This window comes from Anopheles gambiae, chromosome 3, assembly GCF_943734735.2.
Source record: "Anopheles gambiae chromosome 3, idAnoGambNW_F1_1, whole genome shotgun sequence".
NCBI lineage: Eukaryota > Metazoa > Arthropoda > Insecta > Diptera > Culicidae > Anopheles > Anopheles gambiae.
In genome coordinates this window covers 72,381,044-72,404,539 of record NC_064602.1, presented here as the reverse complement: position 1 = coordinate 72,404,539, position 23,496 = coordinate 72,381,044, and the positions used below count along the sequence as shown (strand labels likewise).

The window sequence follows — 23,496 nt, the reverse complement described above, 5'->3', positions numbered from 1 at the left end:
ATTACCTTGCAATGATTGCGCCCTGTAATAGAGGAGTACAGTTAGGCGCTACCATTCGAACGGAAAGTGCATACGATCCTGTACAGTGAGCGCGATTATGTAAATTAAATAAATCACATGATCAAAACCCCAAGTTTTTCCTTCAAATACACTTAGCTGTGCAACGTTTGCTTCATGATTCATGATGCACAGTAATAGCGCGTCAACAGAACGCGTCCGTTATCAATGTTTGTGGGTTTTGCTGCCGCCAATGTAAACCACCACCAACGATCGCCCACATACGATCTCGGTAATGCCTACATTCTGCGCCATCATATCACAGTCTTGCAACGGCGATCGAGTTGCGTGCACACCAGGACCATACGAGAAAACAGATGGCATCATTTACATTTACCGACGTACCGAGCGATTCAGCGGAACGTGGGTACGATTTCCGCAACACGCTCGTACAGCTGACCGACCTAACGGACTACCCGCTGGCCGGGTGTCACAACGTACCACCGGCCGCAATGTTTGTGTCCTGCAAGTATCGTAACTACGCCGAGCGGGTGCGCGACTTCCGCGTGTACGAGGATGATGTGTGGATTGTGACCTTTCCCAAAAGTGGCACCACCTGGACGGAGGAGATGGTCTGGCTGATCAATCACGATCTAGACTACGAGACGGCGCGCAATGTTAAGCTCAACACACGCTCAACTTTTCTGGAGTATGCTGACTGCATTTGAAGTCTAAAAAAAGGATATTCATTAGTTTGTTATGTTTCAGATTCGGTGCAATTGCGGATCGTTACGATGTTGATACGATCGCGCTCGCCGCCAACAGTGAACGTCCGCGGCAAATCAAATCCCATCTGCTGCTGCCGCTGCTGCCGCGCCAGCTGTGGACGGTGAGGCCACGCATCGTTTACGTCGCCCGCAACCCGAAGGATGTGGCCGTCTCGTACTTTCACCACTGCCAGACGCTGGTCGGCTACCGGGGGGATAGGGGAGCATTTTTTGACGATCTGCTGAACGATCGCATAACGTTCTGTCCGATGATACAGCACGTGCTGAGCTTTTGGGCGTTAAAGGACGAACCCAATGTGCTCTTTCTCACGTACGAAAGCATGAAAAGGGTGCGTCTGTTAAGCAATCTCTTTGCAATTCATAGTTAATTGTCTTTTCTCGACAGAATTTGCGGGGCCTTCTACCAAAGGTGTGCCAATTCCTGAACAAATCTTACACCGACACCCAGCTGGACGAGCTGGCAGTGCATTTATCGTTCAGCGAAATGAAAAGTAAGTAGCACATTCTAACCGCCAAATTGAGGTACCTTCAACGTATTTCCCCTTTTTTTAACTGTGTTTCAGAAAACCCTGCCACCAACAAACACGACATGGTACAGAACACCCTCAAGTCAAACCAACGTGAGGGTGCACCGTTTGAGTGAGTGTAATTGTGCCGCAAAACGGCACCTTCCTTTCGACTTATTTAAACCCTTGCCCTTCTTTTTGTCTAAACAGATTCATGCGCAAAGGCATTGTGGGCGATTATCGTAACGAGATGCCGGAGGAGTACAGCGAACGGTTCGACCAGTTTGTGGCAGAACAAACGGCTGGAAGCGATTTCAAGTTCGACTACGAATAGCCAACTCTAACAGTAATGCTTTAATCGTCCCCGATTCATAAACAGTACTACATAGATCGTGCCAAAGAAAGCTTGCCACTAGAAACCAGATGAACCAGTTTGCCGCTACCGTGCACCAGCAACTCTCACCCTATCCTTCCTCATCCTTTCGCTTTCGCTATCTCCCATCCCGTGGTCGTTAAACTTGCGCTACTTATCGGTTGCGCATGCCCACCCCGTCATCGTGCATGGCGTTGCCCTAGGTCTATGCCTCAAGAAGTCAATTATCTGCGCGTACCTAGATGCTCGCACCATTTGCAATCTTCTTGCCTTCCGCAGAAAAGGCTGCAAGCCATAGAGAGAACGAAGGAGAGATAGTTTCGCCACCAGTGATTGGAATGCAACTGACCCCCCAGCGGATTGATCGCAAAGCTGCGTTGCGTTAGTTTAACGTTAGCTGCAGACCGACCAACAGCCTCTGCAACGATGATACGGTACGAAAAGTACAGCAACCAGTACACCGATCGGATCGATTGCCCGGGCACGGAGAAGCACTACCGGTTGACGCGTGCCGACCAGTGGTGCATCATGATCGAGAAGTTCCTGCCGCTGGTAAGCCCCATCCAGCAGATGCCCGTCTACGAGGACGATGTGTGGGTCATCACGTACCCCAAGTGTGGCACCACCTGGACCCAGGAAATGGTTTGGCTGCTGAACAACGGGCTCGATTATGCGCGCGCGGGCAAGCAAACGCTCGAGGAACGCTTCCCTTTTCTGGAGTGAGTGTTAAGCGGGTGGGAATTGATAGTTGTTCTTTCCAGCTTTTGATTTTGACATCTCTAAACAAACCATTCTTTAAAGGCTCTCCGGTGCCCTTTCGCTAATGGATGGTGATTCGGTCGGTCGGGTGCAAGATTTACCCCGCCCGCGCCACATTAAGTGCCATCTGCCGGTGATGCTGCTCCCGGACGCGATTCGTACGGTGCGGCCGAAAATTATCTACGTCTCGCGCAACCCGAAGGATGCGGCCACATCCTTCTACCATCACTATCGCAACATCGTGGGCTATGACGGTCCGAGGGAGCACTTTTTTGACGCCTTTCTGAACGATAGTCTCATCTACGCACCGTTCAGTGAGCATGTGCGTGCGTACTGGGAATGGAGCAAGCAGCCGGCTGGTGCGAACTGTCTCTTCCTAACGTACGAACAGATGAAGCGCGATTTGCGGGCAGTGATTGGTCGGGTTAGCAGCTTCCTCGGCAAGCGATACACCGAGCGCGAGGTGGACGAGCTGGAAAAGCATCTTTCCGTGGAGTCGATGAGAAGTATGGTATTGAAAGCCATTTCATAAAAGCGTTACAAAAGGTTATTTTTCCACCATTTTAGACAACAAATCGTGCAACATGGACGATCTGCTGGAATGGGCCAGGAACACCACCCACAGTGAGGAGCGTAAGCAGCTCTCGAAAACGAACTTCCAGTAAATGCTCGCGAAATCGATCGATTGGGTGTGTGTGAATAAAAAAAGAACATTTCTTTTTATGTTTTTCTTTCGCAGGTTCATACGCAGCGGTACGGTTGGCTCCTACCGCCACGACATGGACGATGACTACATCCAACGCTTCGAGGAGTACGAAAGGGCCGCCACCGAGGGCACGGATTTTGATTTTTTCTTCTAAAATAGATGCAGTAATACACCCGGTACAAGTTTGTCGCACCCGTGGCCGCAAATTCAATTCAATAAAATAACTCATTTCCACCACCAACCTGATTCTTGAGCGCATCGATGACTCCCTGCTGATTTTGCGTTTCGACACGCAACCGTTCCACCTCGTGCAGCACGTCGACCTGCTTCATCTGGTTGCACGGACAGCGGCAGGTCGGTGGCATACCTCCCGGCTGCTGCATCCCGCCCTGTTCGCAGCACTTTGGCGGCTGGTAAAACGTGCCCGCCCGAACAGTCGAAATGAAGGGTTTGCGCTCTGGGGGGAAAAATGGACGAAAACGGAGGGTTTTATTAGTTGCGGAACAGCAGCCAAACACTAACACTTCCCCGGAGGAACCAGCCATACTGGAACCACGAACAACGAACAACGTGCTACTTTTCACACGCAGTTAATCATATTCTCCCCCAGCCCCCATTTCCACTGTTGACGCACACGCAATGGCGCACACACAATCGTCATTAATCGATACTATAGGGCGGGGGAGTGGTAACCCTCCCACAACACACACAAAACGACCAATACTCACGCTTGTTGGCAGTGTCCTTGCGCGATTTCACACTCTCGCTCGAGCCCGTTTGCAGCTCCCGGATCTTACACTCGGCCGCGAGACATTTCTCCTCGAGCTGCTTCTTGTCCGCCTGCAGCGATCGTACGCGCGATCGCAGCTCCGTGTTCGCCAGGATGTGCTTATCCTGCTGCTTGATCAGCTCCAGGTGCAGCGCGTTACATTCGGCCAGCAGCCGCGAGTTGTCACACTTGTACGGCTCCACGCCCAGCTCCCAGGCGGACTTTTCCTGGTGCGCAAAGTAAGTAAATAAACAGTACAAAATAAAACTGTTACTAAAGGCAATGGTAGAGGGACGCAGGACACCTTGTGGGGGTCTGGTCTGCCGCTAATGACTGCGGTTTGAGCGTTGCCGAAACACCTGCCGATGGTTGCTGCGATTGTGCCCGTACCTGGTGCAGCTGTTCTATCCTTTGGTTGGCACATTTCAGCTTTTCCGACGTTTGGATCAGATCATCCAGTATTGCGGAAACGATCCCGATCGCACTGAGCGGCAGCGGATGCCCAAACCCAAGCACATCTAGCCGCGTCCGCAGCTCACTGTGCCGGGCTTCGATATCCATCGTGTTTTGGCTTGTTTCGCTACTAGCACACTTATTTTTCTACTTGAACACACAGCGTAACTACAATGAACACATTATGGGACGGAGAAAGAGTGGAATTTTAATGCACAACACGCACGACACGCACTGCGCGCTCGGCGCGATTCAAAATAGCAACGGCTCGCGGCGTTTGTTTACATCCCGTTGACAGCGAGACCCAAACAAACCGTCGGATGCGCGCGCCCAGCGGAACATACGTTCTTTGATTTTGAGAATGTTATAATATTACGAACATTGGCAATATGAATGGTTATGAAAATTCATTTTTGTTGTTTTTTAATTGTAAAATCGTCTGAATGGCTATAAAGAGGCTTTAAAAATTTAAATTCCATTGCGGAATATGTCCATTCCCATCCATCCGTCAACTGACAGCTGTCAGCGCTTCCAGCCAAATGTCAACCAAGCCAAATGAATGCTCCTGGCAGTCCTTGGTGTTTTATTTACAGTGCGGCTTGCTCCGGCTTCGAGCCAACCAACTTGTCCGTGAAATCCTGCCGGCCTCAAAACTAGTTTTTCGCAAATGCTATAGCTCATCCGCAGCTGCCTACATCCGTGAGAACAAGTTGACTTCCGCACCCCCCGCGCGTACCGGCAACCATGTCGGAGACTAAGAGCAGCCAAGGTAACAGCGGCACCACCAGCAAAGGATCGTCCTCGTCCGGCTCGTCGCTCATCACCAAACCGGCTAATTTAGAATGCAAAGATTTGGAAGAGTATCTGAAATCGCGTCCGCCCGAGGTGCTGGAAAAGCTGTACAACTACCCCGCCATCTGTCTCGCCGTGTATCGGTAAGCTTCCATGGAGATGCGGTATCGCTTTTATCTTTAAAAAACCTGTTCTCTAATGCACCAACTTTTGCAGCGAGCTGCCAGAAATAGCGCGCCAGTTCGTTATAAGAATTCTGTTCGTCGAGCAACCGATTCCACAAGCGGTCGTGTCCTCGTGGGCAACACAGGTTTACGCAAAGTGAGTGCAGGTTTGATCGAGAAGATACAGCTCGCACAGTTTACTAACCCCCACCCCTATTCGTCCATTCGCAGAGAAAACACATCCGTCTCGCAGGTGCTGACCGAGCTGGGCGTATGGCGGAGCGCGGCCTATCCGGGCGGGCTGGCCGCCTGGGAGCTGTGCCCAACGTTCAAGAAGAACCTCAAGATCGCACTGCTGGGCGGCGGCCGGCCCTGGTCGATGTCGAACGCGCTCGATCCGGACCAGAAGTCGCGCGACATCGACTTCCTGGACACGTACGCCATGTCCCGGTGGCGCTGCGTGCTGCACTATATGGTTGGTGCCGGTAGCTCCAAGGGCATGGAGGGGGAGGGCATCTCGCCAGACGCGGTGCGCATCCTGCTGCACGCCAATCTGATGAAGCGGGACGAGTCGGACGGCAGCCCGGTCATCACCCGGCAGGGCTTCCAGTTTCTGCTGCTCGACACGCAGGCCCAGGTGTGGCACTTTATGCTGCAGTATCTCGATACGTGCGAGGCGCGCGGCCTCAACCTGCCCGAGTGTCTGTCGATGCTGTTCCAGCTTAGCTTCAGCACGCTCGGCCGGGATTACAGCTCCGAGGGGCTCAGCCCGGGCCTGCTTACCTTCCTGCAGCATTTGCGCGAGTTCGGGCTGGTGTACCAGCGGAAGCGCAAGGAGGGTCGGTTTTATCCGACGCGCCTGGCGCACAACATCACCTCGAAGAATGCTACCCACGCTACGACGCTCGCCCAGGACCAGGAATCGAACGCGACCAAGGACAAGGGCTACATCATCGTCGAGACGAACTATCGCGTGTACGCGTACACCGACTCGAACCTGCAGGTGGCCCTGCTCGGCCTGTTCACCGAGCTGCTGTACCGGTTTCCCAACCTGGTGGTCGGTGTGCTGTCGCGCGATTCCGTCCGGCAAGCGTTCCGGGGCGGCATTACGGCGGAGCAGATCATCAGCTACCTGGAGCAGCATGCCCACCCGACGATGCTGACGGTGGAGCAGGCGATCAACAGCAAATCCTCCCTGCCGCCCACGGTCGTCGATCAGATAAAGCTGTGGGAGAACGAACGGAACCGGTTCACCTACACCGAGGGCGTCGTGTACAATCAGTTCCTGTCGCAGGCCGACTTTATCACGCTGCGCGATTACGCCCAATCGATCGGCGTGATGATCTGGCAGAACGAGCGCATCCGCACGATGGTGGTCACGAAGAACGGGCACGACGATGTGAAAAAGTTCTGGAAACGGTACTCCAAGGGTGGCAGTTAGGTTATAAGGTTGGTTTAGTTAGCGTTAGGAAGAAGCGTGCGCGTCAGTGTCTGCGGAATAAAGAGTGTAAGTTCATCTAAAAAGCAATGGAAACCATTTTTTTACATTTTTTTAAATATTTTGTGTATTTTGCATATGAGTTTATTATTTTCCAGTTGCAGAAACCGGTTTATCCCTTTCTGTCGTCTAGAATACATTCCGACAGCTGCCCAAAGCGGAAGATGCTTCCTTCAGGAAGCAGCCAGCGGATGTGTGTACATCCGGAACAATCCAGTTCAAACAACATCATTACTGACCGTTTGTACAGCTTCTTTTCTTCGCTCTGAGGAGAAGCTTTTTCGGCGACAGCCTTTTTTTTAAGCCTTTTCCCCCGCGCGGTCAGCATAAAGGGGCAGTGTGTGTGTTTTTCTGTGTAATCAGAACTGATTTCCTTCCTGCAGTTTTGTGATGTATTTTTTCCTTCCATTGAAAATCCCTAAGTACTAGCGAAAAACCAAAAATTACTATCTTTGGAAACTAGACCATGCTTCTCCAAACAACTTTTTTTTAAACAATGCTTTAAAGAGAGGGTGAGATATTTTATCGTCATTTAAAAGTGCAACAAAACCATTCTTTTTTCAGTCTATTCATGTACTATTTCGTTTCCTTTCTTCATCTAAACTGGTATGGTATGGGAAAAACGGTTCATGTTCCACCTAAAACCACGCAATTCTACGCAAATGCTTCTCACTGAAAGAACGCTAAACTCACTGGCATGGAAGATGTGTATCGATCAAGGAAGGAATAGTTTAAGTTGAGATGATTTTAAAAGAACTGCTATACAGAATTGGGGAGGAGAATTCATCGGATAGTGGAAACGCAATCATTTTCATCATCGCCGTGTTACAATTCGCAACGCCGCATTTTGTTTTCATTGCTACAGATAATGGCTAAAATAGTGGAAAATTATGAAAAATTACCAAAAGTACAGAATTAAACGCGCGCAGAAACAATTACAACACCCATACTCCCCCGTTCTCCATTCCAACATAGCTTGGGGGGAATCTAGCAGCGGCGCAACAGCGGGCCTTCGTGTGGTGACGCATCGAATGTACGTCACTTTAAAAGAAAGGTGCCCCGGAATCTAACAAAGCAGGAGCGGACAACTGCTAGAAGCAGCAGGTATTCTACCACCGTAAGTTCGCTCTGTGCGTCCGGTCCAATCAAGCGAATTGATTTATCCCTTCTGTTTCCTTATTTTACTGCATGTTTTTTTTTTGTGCTGCCGTTGCATAAGCTTTTGTTATGAATTATGTTTGATTTACCAGAGCTTCCGATGGCTCCGTCTAAACTGCTTAATTAGACCCCGTGCGCTTCCCGCTCGCAGGCACATGATACACACGCAGACTATCCCTCGCCAATGCGGTAACGAACACCATGTGCGTCCTCCCTTTTCCTACCTTTGGAACACCTTTAACCCCCTCGTCCTTCGCACTATCTTTCCCACTCTAACGAGGTATGCCTGACCGGAATTCCAACCCGTTGTACCATATGCTATGCGCCCATGCGCTGCTGTGTTTCTTATCCTCCTGTCCCCCCTCCCAATTTGCGTTTCGGTCACGGTCCCAGCATGTCCCTTCTTCTTGTTCCTTCAGTGGACAATCGTTTGCTGGGTCAGGTAGACCAGCAGCGCCTGCAGCCGCTTCTTGATCGTCTTCTGATCGTCGAGCGTGCAGCCGAGCAGGACGCTCTCGAACTTTTTGTCCGTACAGACCGTGTGCGGGTCGACGTCCGTGTACACGCTCGTGTCGGTGGTGCTGCACGCGTTCAGATACTGTTGGCACTTTTGGCGCGAAATTACCGGGTCGGCGCTCGCGATGATCAGATCGATCAGGCTGTTGACGTGGTGCAGCGAATCTTCCTGCGCCTGGTCGCGCACCGTGCACACGTTCAGCTCGACCGTCCCAAGCCGGCTGCTGATCCGCTGCACGTAACAGTCAATCTCTTCACGCTCATCTAAAAAGAGAGGAAATTGAAAAAAAAAATGAAATGAGTAATTAGTCAATCAAAACGATTGAAGGTTAGAAATCCAAAATTGTATTTAGTCCTACGCAGCAGATGAAGTGCGCAAAGCCCACTCATAACCGATTCAAAATTTAAACCGATTGAAAGCAAATTCGGTGACGAGTGCGAACCAAACTAGGACGGAGCAATCACCCCCTTATGCCGATTGGGTCCCGCGGTATTGCACTTGCTTCCCTTATCGGTCTTGAAAACGAGCGCAAGCTGATAATATTTTGTATTTTAAGTTGAAACACCCACACACACATACTTACTCTCATTTAGTCCGGACAGGTATTCGTTGTTCTTGAGCAGATCCACCGACATGGCCAGAAAGTCCTTCTTGTCGCGCAGCACCATTGCTTCCTTGCGCAGCGATTCCACCTTCGTGTCCAGCTGATCTAGGATATCGATGAACCTGGTCGTAAAAGAGCGTTACAATTAGAATCGTGTTGGAGACATGATGCCTTTCCAATGAATGGTGGGGTGGAGTATTCTTGCAAATTTGTAATTCTACACCTGACGACGTGCAAACACTGTAACTTGTGAACACACTCAAACGAAACAAGAGAGAGCATGAGGAAGTGTTGAAACAGGTGAAAAAGACCAAAAATAAAGGGTGGGTTCGTGGGCAGCACCTTTCCATCGGTGGTTTGTTCAGCCAGTTGCTGCCGGCCTCATCGACGCGGGGCGACCGGGGCCACTCGGAGCTGGTGGAGGCGACAGCACCACCGCTACCACCGCCCATCGCATCCATCACACCGACCATCACGTCCGACACAAACATGTCCACCTCCATGCTTTCGTTGCCGCCGGTCGTTGCCGCTCGATTGCCGGACGAGGATGCTGTACCACCAAACACGGGTGCCGATATCATTGACGTTTGTAGCTGCTGCTGGGGAGGCTTTCTTTTCCCTTTTTGGTAAACAGTTTCCTTGGTAACACGCACGGTCTGAGCACGCTGAAGCGGTAAATGTGTCTCTCGCGCAGTCCGGGTTTGTCAACTGTCACTTCAAACGTATCCAATTGTTTCACACCAAATCGAAGACGAACCACACACCGATACAGTCCGGGTTTGTCAACTGTCACTTCAAACGTATCCAATTGTTTCACACCAAATCGAAGACGAACCACACACCGATACAGCTTCCACACCACTGTTTCTCACATACACACTACACTGTCCACCTGGTACGGTTGTGTGCTCTATTGCTGTCACAATTCGGTTGCCTTTTCGAAATGTTCTCGCTGTTTCCCACCGGAAATGCAAGGCGACCGCGCGCGTGTCCACCGAATCACAACCAAAAACCAAACCAGACGGAACACAGGAACAGGGACCGCGTGCAAAAAAGGGAAAAGAAAAAGATCGATTTAGTAAAAAACAGAAATTAACACTTCAGTTACCTTGTCGTGCTGGTCACTGCCGAAGGGCCGAACTCGGCATCGAACTGCTGATCGAAACGGGACCGCTTGGCGCATCTACCACCACCCCCTCTCGCACGCGACCATTCGTCACCCATCTGGCCGTCTGATGCTGGCCGCCAATAAAAAAGGCCACCACCACCACCAGCTTCTTCCTTTCCCGTTCAACGCAACCAACTTTTCGGCTGATGGCGCGTTGCTCGTTGCACGTTTAAAACTATTTTTCTTTAACTTTTAATTAATTGCGACCAATCTTATTCATTTTGAGGGCACACAGCACACGGCGCCAACCAACTCCACACACCAGCACACACACACACACACACTTCTAATTACGCACGCAGGCCGCGCTACCGTTGTGTCTCTGGCGACGCGCAGGAAGCAATGCTTCTAGAACATTTTCGAAAACGGGTGCTTTTGCTTCCGCTGTCTGCCACGATGTGGCTTCTTTCAATTTGCGCTTGCTTCTGGCTGCACTTTGCTTTGTGCGTTCTGCATCCAGAGATGCACCTGCAACCCGCAACTCGGTCCAATGTCGGTCAAGGACGGAACGGAAGGATGGACGAACTAAACAGAGGCACTCTACTACCACCGCGGGCCACACTTTTCTCCCTTCTATTGTGCGCACCGTTTCAAACTAAACAGCACATACACACACACAGCATCCCATCTTGGCGGAATGTATACATCAGCATCATCCCCCCCTAATGTCAGTTCAATACGGTTTTTCCGACCTGGCATAGTGGCGCACAATCACAGGAGCCGTTTGCTTTCTGCAGCGTTTTTCCTTCCCGACGTTCGCATGCCCGTTTCACAAATGTTTTCTCTTTCTTTTCACTCATGCTTAAGCACTTTTCTTTTTGGGCGGAATTTTCCCGAGGAGCAGCAAAAGGTGCAAATTTTGCCGATCGATGGCGGCGCGTTCCGTGACGCTCTCTTGCGCTGCTGCCGCCCAACCTGACAGTGTGTATGTGCGCTGGTGGTTCGAATGAATTTTCCAGAAGCAATTCCCCTGCATGCTCGGTGGTAGGGAGCGAATGGCAACAACATACGGCAACAACACCGTCCTGTCATAGCAGCTGACCTGGGACCTGGGCGGGGGGGGGGGCTCGCGTGGAGGTGAGGTGTTTTTGACGGACATGCCAGGCACGCACGCACACAGACACGGCACGCAGTGGGTTGGAAAAGAACTCGGAGCAGCATGGCCCTGCATGAGCGGGGTGGAAAATGACGATTCTCGGTGGAGTTTGGGGTGTGAAAATTGCATCTCTTCATACTGCTCGCTCGTGCGCTTTCGCTTTGTTTATGACAAACGGTCAACGAACGTATGCGTATACCTTTATGCTAGTCGGCCGCTGTAAACCATTCTAAAATGCACTAAAATGCGCAGTATGATCCGGTGCATTACGCACACACCTTGGGCAAAGGGAACGGCATAAAACGGGGAGGTAAATACGATCAAATTATATGCGCTGAAAAGGGGCCGACAGTGAGAAGGCCTTGGTGCTGGTGGTGGTGGTGGTGGTGACAGAGACGGTGGTTACCTTATCGACCCTTCCATCTTGTATTTGCGGCGACGAGGCACGACGGTCGGTGTGGCTGTTCCGCAGAACTTTTCGTCGTCATTTCACACTTTCGTTTCCCACACACCGAAACACGCGGCGTGGGAACGGGGTGCGAGGGTGGGTTCGGAAAATCAATGTTGATTCTAGTGTCGCCGAGGGGATTGAGTTTCTGGGCCGCAAGAGTTCCGTTTCGATGCGCCGATGGAGCCCTGCTGGAAGCAACCATTTTTCTTCCGCACGGGTAAAAAACAAAAGCACCGATCTTACCTGTATTTTGCGGTACGATTTTATTGCCGTTTTTACCACTGGTCGCCACTAAAAACTGTTGTTTTCACGCTGAAGGTGCACGCACCGTTTTCTTCGTTCGCCGTTTCGGCCTGCTGCGCCTGCTGAGGGCTGTATGCCGTTCGCTGCTTTCAGGTTTGACGTTTGACGATGTTTTGCGCTGTGGGCTTGTGTGTGTGCGTGCGTGTGCGGTTGTAGTAGTGCGGGCACAGATAACGTGCGATGCAGCACGCACGGCACCGTGTAAACGAACTGTTTTGCAGCAAATATCGAAACGTTGATGTGTAATTTACGAAACTATTTTCACATTATTTGTGCGGACAGAGTGAATTTACTAGCTCTGCGTCGTGTGGTGATGATGATATTGTACCAGCACGATGGGGAACAATTGTGAACAATTGTTTTGAAGCGACAAGCTGTACAAACAACCCTTCTCACATTACGACATAACCGTTGGCGGAGATGGAGTTTGCAGCGGAATCGGTGACACTCGGGAAAATCAGGAGAAGGTGATCTCACATCACCGATGTGTTGACAGCATTCGTTTGAGCGGTTCGAGGTGATTCTTTTAAATAGCTCTTGAATGTTCGCCTCGAATATGAAATTAAAAGAAAAATAAGCTACATTTAAATTACAATAAAGCACCGTTTACCGGGCTCATCGGGGCGTGGGACCTGCCCGATTCCGTGTTCGGAAACAATTCCGGGACCGAATCCGATGCTGGAATCGATTCCGATTCTGAAGTCGGCTCCGGAATCGTTTCCGGGATCGAAATCAGCACCGCACTGCAGCACTGCAGAATCGGAATCGACTTCGGAATCGAAATTTGCTCCGGTAACGGAATCAGGGGGCTCCGGATTCCGAGCTCCCACCACTCCCCAAAAAAACCAAATTTGTTTTAGTAGCTAATTTTGGCATGCTAAAGATCGCTGCTTTAATTCACCTTTTTCAGTAGATAAACAGCATCAAAGTTCCAGGCGGTCCTGCTAAATAGCGCTTAAGCAGCTTCCTTATGCCACGGTGCCAAGGATTATTTTTCTTTGTGTGTTATTTTCAAGCAAGGCGTCATCAATTGGCGCGTGGCCACGGAGGTGACAAAATGTTGAAAAAATTCAACTTTTAACCTTTAAGTTGGCAACCGGAGACCCGGTTTTTTTCTACTTTAAACTGCAATAGCTTTTGATTCATTGCTTTTATTGACCTGAAATTTTCCGTAGCCTCCCAACTTTTAATTTATGATTTTTTGGTGCATAAATTGTAATTTTAAACAGCCTGTAAGTATTTTAATTTGAATTTTTTTAACTTTACCACGTAAGTTGGCAACCAAAAATACCCGAGTATTCCATACATTTTGTATGGAGGATGACGTTTCTCTTCTTCCTCTTTTCGTATTGTGCTTATTTTCGAGTCAAATTCAAGCGATTCCAAATTTCAATTTGACCGTTAGTTTTATAATAAAATGAAAAAAACTTAATGTATAAATGAAATAGAAGAGAATATATGGTCGGCATTACTTGCTTACAGCATTAAAATATAATTTGACAAAGGCTCAAAAAAGTGACAAAAGCTCACGTTTTGAAGAAATTGCCAGCATTTTGTCACTCCCATGGTCTTGCGCCTAATGAAATAAACAACACGATTTGTGTTTTTGTATGTACATGTTTATTTTTAAACCTCTAAAAGCTCTTAAATTTCACATAATTTCACATAGTTTACTAAAAAAATCTCACTCAATCACATCAAATCACTAAATATTCCTCCCAAATAGCCAAAATTGCTTAAGCAGCTAATGTTGACATCGAATGAAAATGGGTTGAGAATATGAATGCTTTCATAAGTAAGCCGAGGAAAATATTGACATCGAAATAAAAGTTGTTAAGATCAATGGCAAACGTTATTCATTCTATTGGGAAATGCTGTATGTTTAAAAAAAAATCACCCAGTTTTTATTAACTGCATGTTTTTCCAATGAGAATATTTGAAATTTGCCATGATTTATAGTGTTTCTGATTATGACTCTGATAACCGTATTTTCAAATATCCTCTTCAGAACGCAATGGCACCTTTGTATTGAGCTGTCATTTATTAATTGCACGGATAAACGGACAGCCGGATAAAAGCTACCCGGATAAACAGCACATGACGCTAATTGGATTTTTTATCGTTTTTCTTTGATCACACTCAATGGAGTACTAAAACAAAGTCTATTGCGCGTATAATGCATACATGTTTCATTTATTTCAGTAGAGCATTTTTACTTCTTAATTAGCTTCCTACTAAACTGCATCAATTTAAACGCTCTATACACTCGTTAAAATACTCTTTGGCTGGCCAAACAACATAGACAAGTGCGCTCTATGGTCGCTATCGCAGCTCATATTCCATTGTAGTTCGATGATTGGTTTCCAGTTTATTTGGTAAAGATTGTACAGACGGGTTTTTGTTTTCACCATTTAATTCCATCGTGCTTCGTACCTACCTGCGTACCTACCACAACCTTATCACTAAAAAAAATCCCTTCCTGCCTATGTTTAAAAGTCTTCGTCCCTATCCGCGGAGGGCGAGAAAACAAAGGAAGTAAGTTGTAGAATTCCCCTAGAAAAATAAAACACATCTACATCTCCCACGCTTAATCAAAGTTTGGCTCCAGCTTGATAATCGATACATCGTCGTTTATGAGTGCAGCGCCGTGGCCGTCTTTCGACTGTTCGGAATTATGCTTGAGATCGTTCGTGGTGGTACGACCACCACCGTCACCTCTTAACGACGAAGAGGACGGATACATGGCCAGGTCGGCTTGCTGCTGGTGCTGAAATAATCGGTCGGAATTGTATAGCTCGTCGTCCTCGCTCTCTTGCTGCTCCTGCTGATGCTCCTTCACCATGTGCCGGGCGAGCTGGTTCGGGTTGCTAAAGATTTGCGGACACTCGTTGCAGCGAATCAGCTGCACCTGCTGGTTGGGCTCTGGCTCTTCCGGCACCTTCCGGTGCCCTTTCAGATGCATATTCAGCTGCCTTAGCTCGAGAAATTTGGCCGAACAGATGCGACACTTGAAGATGATTGAACCGTGGCTGCCGGGCTGGACGCGCTGGGACGAGTGGATCAGCTGGTGGCGCAGCAGCGTACCGCGGTACCCGAAACGGTAATGGCACACCTTGCAGCCGTACGGTTTAGATTTGTCGTGATTTTTACGCATGTGCATCGTTAGGTAGCAGTTGTAGGGGAACTTTTTATGGCAGAGGTCGCACTGGAACTGGGACGGTTCTTCAGTGGGCGATGACGCGGTAGCACCGGATGCGGTCTGCCGCCGTTCAAGGCCCCGCGGGCTATCATCTATCGGTATTAGGCCGCCAGTGCTGTGGCCGTCGTTGTCTAGCGAATAGTCGTGCTCTATTAGCTCAACGTCATCATCTAAAATTAGGAAAAATTGAACAATTAAAAAATGAACATAAAATATATCATGTGATATAATAGTCGCTCTTTTGTAGAGTAAAAGAGGAGTAAATTAATTTTGCAGTGCAAAATGGTAAAACAAAATATTACAACAAATATGAAAAGAAATGAGAAAAATTATGGAATGAAAAACTATGCAAATATAAATTATAAAAATATTAAAATTAAATGAAACAATTTACATTACAATTATAAAAAAGCATGCTAAAATAAATTATACAAATTTAAATAATAAAACTAATAAACAATTGTTACGAACTATAAACCTCTCTTAACTACATTATAACCAAACTGTAAAAACATGATAGTGACGCAAACGAAATAAGAGCAGAACAGAACAAAGCAACTTAACCATTTAGCTAGAACAAATAAACAAACAATAGAAAAAAAATAATAAGTAATAGTAATATATAATACATACATAACATAAATGATGTAGCGCAAACTGAATAAAAAACATATACAAAAAAATAGAAAAAGACATTAGACACACTGTGAAATGAAAGCATAGGTTAGAATAAATTATAAAAATGGAAAAATATTTTAAAAAAAATTAAAAATATTAATATCTCGAGTGAGCAGTTTCAGGCACTCCACAGCAGTTCGGAGACAGGCCAAGACCGCAATGCGGTTGTAGCGCCAGATAAGTAAAAACGTAAGTAAGTAATCTTTTTACTTCTTTAAAACAAACTATAAAAAAACAGTACCTAAACATACAAACATAAAAAGAACAGAACAAACAAACTAACAATTTAACTATAACAAAAGAACAAGCAATAGATAAAGAGGCAAAAATAAGTTTCATTACTTTGTTGAAATTAGCAATAAACAAAATTTATTTTAAAAAATCTAACAAAAAAATTAAAATAAAAGCTTGAATTACATTTAATCCATATAAGAAAATAAGGATAAAACACAGATATCTATGTGAAGACATGTTATAATAAATAAATATTACCAAAATCACCGTTCGACCAACTTGCATAAAAAGTATGCAAATGTATTAAAAAATTCAAACAAGTCAAACATGCACAATAATCATTAATTTTACAATAAGAAACTAAACTTCTAAATTTTAGCTCTATATGCGTAAACCTAAAAATATAAATTTAAAAAATAACTAACTAAACTATCTGAAAAATAATGGTAAAAAAGATACAAAACAGAGAAGTAAAAAAACAAATACGTTGCTTAATTAACAACGTTTAAAACAACAAAAGAAAACATACCACAACGAATACTAACGTACAGCGTACACCCGGAAGTGCGACATAATGCATTAGCCCTCAATAAGAGTGGAGCAAAAATCAATACGAGAATAAACAACTAACGGCGAACATGAATGGCTATAGAGCAGCAGTAGCAGCAGCAGCATCGGTCACATATTAAGTTGAGCAAAGAAGTACGAGAAAAAAAGGATACCGAGCTATTTATTTACTTTGAACAATTTCCCATAACTCCCACCTCGCTCTCTTTCTGTCGTCCTGCCTCTTTTATCCGGGAAAAACCATTCCAACACGATCACCATCACAACGGAAAAATGTACCCCCTAAAGGAAACTGAACCGCGGGTCGAAGGGTTGGAAGGTAGATTGGGATACCCGAACCGAACGCGAGGGTGGTGGTGGTACGTAAAACAAAGCTACTAGCTGTTTTCTGTTTTTTATGTTGTAGCAAAACACACGCTATAGGCCATGGCCGGAAGGAAGAGGGACGTGAAACCAGCGCACCAAACCCTCCGGAAGAGGGGTGAAACTACGACTGCATAAAACTGGTTTTAAGTTTCGTAGGAGAGTATGTAACCCGCCTCCAGCATTGCGCAGAGGTGATATGGGGGGGAGTCACAAAAGGTTGGAAAACTTTGGGTAAGAAAAGTGTGTAAGAGAAGGTGGCAACGAGGCGATTAGCCGAAAGATAAATAGAAAGCTATTCAATAGAAATAAAATACAATACAACGCCCTTTCCCCTAACAAAAAACAAAAAACAGTATAAAAGAAAAGTTAATAAACGATATGTAGCTAACACATAAGCATTAAGCAACGACGATATCGATTATTAATTGCGAACAAAGAGAATGGCGTTGTGTTCGATGCACTCGCGTAAGTGGTTGTAAAACCATTCGCTAAAGCTAATGAATAAAGTGGGAAAAATCGACACCACTACAGCGAACACACACACACACCATCGATCGATCGAAAGGAGAACAAAGGAAAAGAAGAAGAGAAAAAAACAGATTAAAACATAGACTGTTGAACAATACAATATGACAAATCGACAAAACCCGCACTGTCAACAGGAAATGCAAATAGTATAAAAATAAAAAAGAGAAAAACTGAGAAAAAAACAAGATAGAAGCAACAACAAAAGACACATACAAACACAAACACACTCACAAAATGGAATTTGTATCTATATAGTTTTGTTCTCTTTTGGTGTACTTGTGCAAGGGAAGCGCACACCGAGCATGGCCTGCCCCGACGAGGTTTGTTGCTAGCGTTAGCAGAAGATAGCGAAGAATGTAATAGAAAACCCATCGGTCGCAACAAAAGCCAATCGCACCACACGACCACCACCGTCACCAACAACATGCGCACACCCGGGGGGATGAAGGCAATGACGATGACTCTCGTAATTTGAGACCGAAAATTGCACGAAGACGATTATGAGAATCTAATATAAGCAGGGAAAGCAAACAGGCAAATGCAAGATGGCACAGCAATACGTTAAAGAAATGGTTAAAAAGCAATACATTTTATCAGGTAACACAGAAAAAGATAGTGGCAACACTCCCTCTCACTCACAATCGCTCTCTCTCTCTCTCTCTCTCTCCCTCTCTATTCCTTTAATGTCTTATCAATTTCGCTGGGTGGTGTTTGATGCTTGTTTTTTGCCCATTCAAGCGCCACCTCACTCACCCCTCTTAATATGAACATAAACTTATGTGCGCGTGTCTGTGTCTGACAAAGTGGTCTTGTGGACAAGTTCCACACACAGCAAAAGGGAGGACAGAGAGCGACAGAGAGTGTGTGTATGTTGTGCCCTGCTTTTAAAAATTGCATAAAACTTGCTAAAATCTATCGATTTCACTGGAATGTTTCGGTTGGCGGGGGGGAAAAATATGTGAAAACGAGCTTGTTTCCGGAGATTGGGAAACAACGTTTCTCTGTTAATACTTTTCCCAACAAATATATCATACACACACACACCACCTACAAAGAGACATACAAGCTACAAATGCGCGGGGAGGGAAAATATGATGATGATGACGATGATGAAATCTGTGTATCGCAAGGGTGGTTTGTGCTTATTTTTTGTTTTCTGTAAACTCAGCTTTATATCGCAGTCGCAGGTTGGGCTTGAGCGGCCAACCACCTTTCTCGGGGGGTAATGTAATTTTACCTCAAAACGTTTTTTAAGCCCGTCATTGTGTTTTGAGTGTGTGTGTCGAACTTATTTTTATACTAAAGCTAATGATAAATCAATAACATCAAAACAAATTAGAAGCTTGATGGAACTAAAACTAGACAAGCGAGAGCAGACAAGCAAAATGAGAGGATGAGAGAAAGGTTAAAAGGAAGCATAGCAAAAAAAGGTTGTGGAAATTGTGTTATATAAGATGAAAAGAAGAAACGGGTACATAATAAAATAAAAATACTGAAGCTAACAAGCGGAAATATGAGAACAGGAGAAAGAACAATTAAAGTTAAAAAGGAAGTGCATAAAATGTCGCCTGCTCTACTCTACAAGTACACAGTATGCATACCGGTTGGGTCGGGCAGTAGGCGTCGCTTTTTGTCCATTATCCGCTTCCCATCCAGTAGGCGCATTTTCATCCCGGGCAGGGCGGTCAACCGCGGCATCATCCTCGGCTGCGAATGTCCTCCCCCTCCGGTCGGCGTGCCGGACTCACCCATCCTCGACGACACGATGCCAACCTGCAGCCGGGTGTGCTGCTCCTTCTGGTGCTTCTTCAGCGCTTCTCGTTCATCGAACTCGGTGTCGCACACCGGACACACGTACGCCATGTCGCTCGGCGGTGCCGGCGGCAGGGACAGTTTCCGCTTCAGCCCGCTCGGACCACCGGAGCCGCCGGGTGGACTGTTGTTGTTGATGCTCGTGCTGCTGTTGTTATTGTCCGTGCCGGATGCCGCTCCGCCTTGCGCCTTTGCCACCGGCACCAGCCCGAGCGCCACCGGATCGAGCACGCAGGACGGCGGATCGGTTTGCTCCGGCGAGAGGGGCGGCAGTGGTGGCACGCTCTGCTGCATCTGCTGCTGCAGCTCCTGCTTGACCAGCCGCTCGAGATCGAGCCGCCGCTCCTTCTCCTTCTCCGCCGCCAGCAGCTCGTGCATCTTCATGTGCGTGTTGAGGACGGTTTCGCGCGCAAACGTCGCCTTGCAGATGATGCACACGTACTCGCTGCGTTCGCGCTGCTCGTCCGGCCGCGCCCCGCCCGGCACCCGATACACCTGGTGCGCCTTCTTCAGGTGCATCGTGAGGGCGCGCTTCGCCACGAACACCTCCTCGCAGCGGTCGCACGGGTACTCGCCCACCTCCGAGCTGCCCGGCGACACGCTCTTCTCGTCGTGCACCTTGGCGTGCTGCGTCAGCTGCGGCTTGGTGGCGAACCGGTACAGGCACACCTCACACTTGAACGGCCGATTGTGCACCACGTGCACGTTCCGGTGGCGCTTGAAGCGCACGGACGAGTTGAACACCTTCCGGCAGATCGGGCACGTGTACGTCATCTCGCCGGTACTGTCGTTCTGCGCCTCGATCACGTCCTCCCGCTTGATCTGGCCGGCGCCGTGCGTCACGATCTTGTGCCGCACCAGGCGCAGATGGCTGGTAAGCGTGCAGTAGCACACGTCGCACTTGAACGGTTTGGCCGGGTTGTGCTTTTGCGCGATGTGCATCCGGCACTGGCTCTTGTACGCAAAGTCCTGCTTGCACAGCCCGCACACGTGGTTGCCACTGTCCTCGTCCTGCTGGTAGTGCTCGTCCACGAACGCTTCCATCGGATCGGGCAGGTCCGCTTTCGACTCCTCAAGCAGGTTGGCGTCGTCTCCCTCCTCCTCCTCCTCGCCCGGCTCACGGCCACCCTCCTCCGTCAGCAGGCTTACGTCGGGTTGAATGCTGAGCATGCTCATCTCCCCGCTCGCGTCGTACACCGCGCCCGGGACGTCCTCCTCTTCGGCCCTACCGCCCGGTCCGTACCCGTGCTCCTCGTACCCGTCGTCGGGCGTTTCTTCCTTCACACGGATCAAACCGCCGTCCGCTGGCGGTGCTTCCGCCGGCTGCAACACCTCGCCGGCCAGCGTCACCTTCCCGGTCGGTGGTTTCCGGGACGTTTCGGCGCGCAGCTGCTCGTCGCTGGCCAGCGTCGTCTCGTACAGATCGTACGCCGACAGCAGCTTCCACTGGCAGTTGCGGCAGATCTGCTCCGGTAAGCCCTGCACCGTTTCGCGCTGGTTCAGCGGCAAGCACACGGACAGCAGCATGGCGTACAGCGTCTTCTGGTCGTATTCCGGCACCGGGCTGTGGATGGATATCATGCGCGGACGGGTGGAGAGACAGATCCGGCACACTACCACCATCCTGCCACCGACGGCAACGGCCGACCGTTGTGTGGCTTCGTTCGGTGCGGCCACTGTCATCGGTTCTCTTTTCGTCCCGTGTGGCGACGGTGGTGCGGGTGGTGGCGGCGGCGGCGGCGGCGGCGGTTCCTCCATCCCTCGCCTGCTGCGGTGCCCTGGGGCCTCCCCGTAAACAACAACAACAACAAAGCAAAACGAACACCTAACACTACCACGGCAACACTGTTTTCGCTTTACTTTATGTGTGTATGTGTTTGTATGTGCGCGGACTTGATAAGGTTGCTGAACACAGGAATGCGTCCAGCAAGTGTCGCTCCAGGGGATGTAATATGCAATCAGTGCATCAAGCGAACGAGCTCGGCACTGTTGTAGCTTCGCTGCCTGGATTCTGACAACTACAACAAAAGCGCATTTGACATTTGCTGTGCGCTCTGACAGCTACGCTGTGGCCGCATTTTGGAACTTCACTGTCGATTATGGCCGTTTGGTAACGGCACTCTATTCCACTGTGCCGGGCTAAACGTGTGTGTCGACCGTGATGGACAGGTTTTGAGAATGTGCTCTGATTTCTCGCATTTTCGTTTGCAGATCTACATGAAGCAAGGGACACTTAAGTGTTTTAGTGTACTGAAACCCACTTATTTGTGTATTTTCATGATTTGATTCAACACTCGCCGCACGGTCGGAGCGATTCTACACAATTTGAACGCCATTTTCGAACGACAGAGCGAACATGTTCGAATAATTAACCCTTTCGCTGTCAAGCAAAAATGTATCTTCATTTTCCAAACATGTTGAGCATACGAGAACATGCTCAACTTTGGTCGTGTATAACTTTCAAATGCATGATTTCATTGCAATTCCATCGACATTTGTGAAGATGCTACTCGTTGGTTCTATTATGTGATATTTGATTGATGTTTGGTTCACTTGCTGAGTTTTTACAATTTTAGTAATGCTCAGAATCTTGCCGCATGCGACAAGAAATTAGTTTTCTCTATTTTCTACCTATATCACCTCTTTTTTATGTATTGTTGCTTCTCGATAAGGATAATCATTATATGAGGTGATTTTAAACATTTGAAATTTAAGGCCAAAAATATACGGACCGCCAAATTTCGGTCCGTGTATTTTAGCCTAAAGTCAAATCGCATGCGGCAAGGTTCTGACCACCCAAGCGCCGATTAGATTAAGCTTAAACGACTGGAAAATCGAATGTCGAATCATAGAAAAAAACGAAAGCTCCCCAAATAGCCAGAATTGCTTAAGCAGCTCATTTTGGCACGCTAAAGATCGCTGCTCTAATTCGCCTTTTCCAGTAGATAAACAGCATCAAAGTTCTATGCGGGTCTTTCAAACAGCGCCTAAGCAGCTTCCTTATGCCACGATGCCAGGGATTATTTTTCTTTGTGTTTTATTTTCAAGCAAGCGTCATCGATGAAATAAACAACAAGATTTGTTTCGTTTAAACACATATGTATATTTTTAAATCCTTTGTATTGATGATTACACACAATTTTACACAATTTACTGATAATTCACAATCACTTAACTCAATATTCATTCTTCAATTAACGAATCTAACTTGTGCAGCAGCAATGAGATTATTGCCGGCGTCCGTCTTTGACACTTTGACAAGAGCCACCTTGTACCGATGTCATGCATTAAAAAGCTATAAAGTTCCACCAAGTTCAGTACCCTTTCTTAACAAGCCTTCAAGTTCCATCATGAACCCTACGCATAGTGCTAATCAGCCGCAAAGTTCCAAAGAGTACCATATGCCTGTTAAAAAGCTCCATAGTTCCGTAAAGTACCGTCTATCTCTTAATCAGCCACAAAGTACGACATAGGAACGATTTTTCGTTAAACAGCCCTAAATCAGCTATAAAGTACGAGCTGGCTATTTGGGTCCCTAGCTTTCTATTGGTTTGCACAATAGATGGCATATTAAAACTGATCAATATATTGCTGTCCTGCAATGTGTTTCAACAAGTTTCATCTAATCATGACCTACATAATCTTCTAACTTGCCGAGCAAAAATCTATATGAATAGTCGTGTGGTTAGATACGTGGGTATCGACACCAAAGACCATTACTCAAATCTCACTTGCTTCAGTGCTGGTTGAATATCTTGGAGTTTAGTATTTAAACAATCGTATCGCCGTTCTAGTTCTAGAGCAAAGGAGAAAGCTTTCAACGCGAGGATAGCTCCACTGTGTAGCCATCCCACCAACAGATGGTGCCACTAGCTTTTTAAATATTTTTAAAATGCATCAGTCGTTTGCTTTCTGCTAGACGAAGTATTTTTATATTCCGTTTAGGTTGAAAGCTTGAGCCGTTAAGAACCCGTTTAGTGATCGTTTAGTGGATATGTGGTACTTGGAGT

At 47.5% G+C, this 23,496-nt stretch overlaps 6 protein-coding genes and 1 long non-coding RNA gene across 10 annotated transcripts in view; 4 read left to right on the top strand and 3 right to left on the bottom strand.

Annotated features, from left to right (window-relative positions):
• Positions 1-4,645, bottom strand: part of LOC1270971 (centrosomal protein of 135 kDa) — a 33,835-nt gene extending 29,190 nt beyond the window's left edge. For both annotated transcript variants that reach the window (XM_309709.5, XM_061660004.1), the window contains exons 1-3: positions 4,289-4,645; positions 3,858-4,125; positions 3,372-3,586 (exon numbers count right to left, since the gene is read on the bottom strand). In XM_309709.5, coding sequence (XP_309709.5) covers positions 3,372-3,586; positions 3,858-4,125; positions 4,289-4,459 — 654 coding nt within the window. In that variant the 5' untranslated portion in view covers positions 4,460-4,645. The remainder of the gene's footprint in view (positions 1-3,371; positions 3,587-3,857; positions 4,126-4,288) is intronic.
• Positions 16-3,370, top strand: LOC4397705 (luciferin sulfotransferase). Its single transcript, XM_061660015.1, has 5 exons — positions 16-706; positions 766-1,114; positions 1,171-1,276; positions 1,349-1,424; positions 1,502-3,370. Exons 1-5 carry the CDS (start codon positions 375-377, stop codon positions 1,623-1,625), a joined length of 987 nt encoding a protein of 328 aa, XP_061515999.1. The 5' UTR covers positions 16-374; the 3' UTR covers positions 1,626-3,370.
• Positions 2,091-3,370, top strand: LOC5667837 (luciferin sulfotransferase). The gene is made up of 4 exons (XM_001688190.2): positions 2,091-2,383; positions 2,466-2,929; positions 2,991-3,084; positions 3,163-3,370. The coding sequence occupies exons 1-4, from the start codon at positions 2,091-2,093 to the stop codon at positions 3,281-3,283; spliced, it is 972 nt and encodes a 323-aa protein (XP_001688242.2). The 3' UTR covers positions 3,284-3,370.
• A 254-nt stretch (positions 4,646-4,899) lies between the features above and the next one.
• On the top strand, positions 4,900-6,835 carry LOC1270972 (general transcription factor IIH subunit 4). Its single transcript, XM_309710.4, has 3 exons — positions 4,900-5,286; positions 5,360-5,464; positions 5,539-6,835. The coding sequence occupies exons 1-3, from the start codon at positions 5,096-5,098 to the stop codon at positions 6,746-6,748; spliced, it is 1,506 nt and encodes a 501-aa protein (XP_309710.2). The 5' UTR covers positions 4,900-5,095; the 3' UTR covers positions 6,749-6,835.
• Positions 6,836-7,305: 470 nt separating this feature from the next.
• Positions 7,306-13,030, bottom strand: LOC1270973 (BAG family molecular chaperone regulator 2). 3 transcript variants are annotated; one of them, XM_061655952.1, is made up of 5 exons: positions 13,004-13,030; positions 12,043-12,651; positions 9,427-10,036; positions 9,064-9,206; positions 7,306-8,743 (listed from the first exon to the last, which is right to left on the bottom strand). In XM_061655952.1, the coding sequence occupies exons 3-5, from the start codon at positions 9,663-9,665 to the stop codon at positions 8,379-8,381; spliced, it is 747 nt and encodes a 248-aa protein (XP_061511936.1). In that variant the 5' UTR covers positions 9,666-10,036; positions 12,043-12,651; positions 13,004-13,030; the 3' UTR covers positions 7,306-8,378. The 3 variants fall into 3 exon arrangements, with proteins under 3 accessions (XP_061511936.1, XP_061511938.1, XP_061511939.1); XM_061655954.1 differs by lacking the exon at positions 13,004-13,030 and having other exon boundaries at positions 10,945-12,486; XM_061655955.1 differs by lacking the exons at positions 9,427-10,036; positions 13,004-13,030 and having other exon boundaries at positions 10,193-12,502.
• A 1,237-nt stretch (positions 13,031-14,267) lies between these two features.
• Positions 14,268-21,809, bottom strand: LOC1270974 (zinc finger protein 668). Its single transcript, XM_061660005.1, has 2 exons — positions 19,276-21,809; positions 14,268-15,471 (listed from the first exon to the last, which is right to left on the bottom strand). The coding sequence occupies exons 1-2, from the start codon at positions 21,242-21,244 to the stop codon at positions 14,690-14,692; spliced, it is 2,751 nt and encodes a 916-aa protein (XP_061515989.1). The 5' UTR covers positions 21,245-21,809; the 3' UTR covers positions 14,268-14,689.
• On the top strand, positions 16,679-19,173 carry LOC133393745 (uncharacterized). Its single transcript, XR_009766361.1, has 2 exons — positions 16,679-17,099; positions 17,187-19,173. It is a non-coding gene; the product is annotated as an uncharacterized LOC133393745 (long non-coding RNA).
• Positions 21,810-23,496: the final 1,687 nt, after the last annotated feature.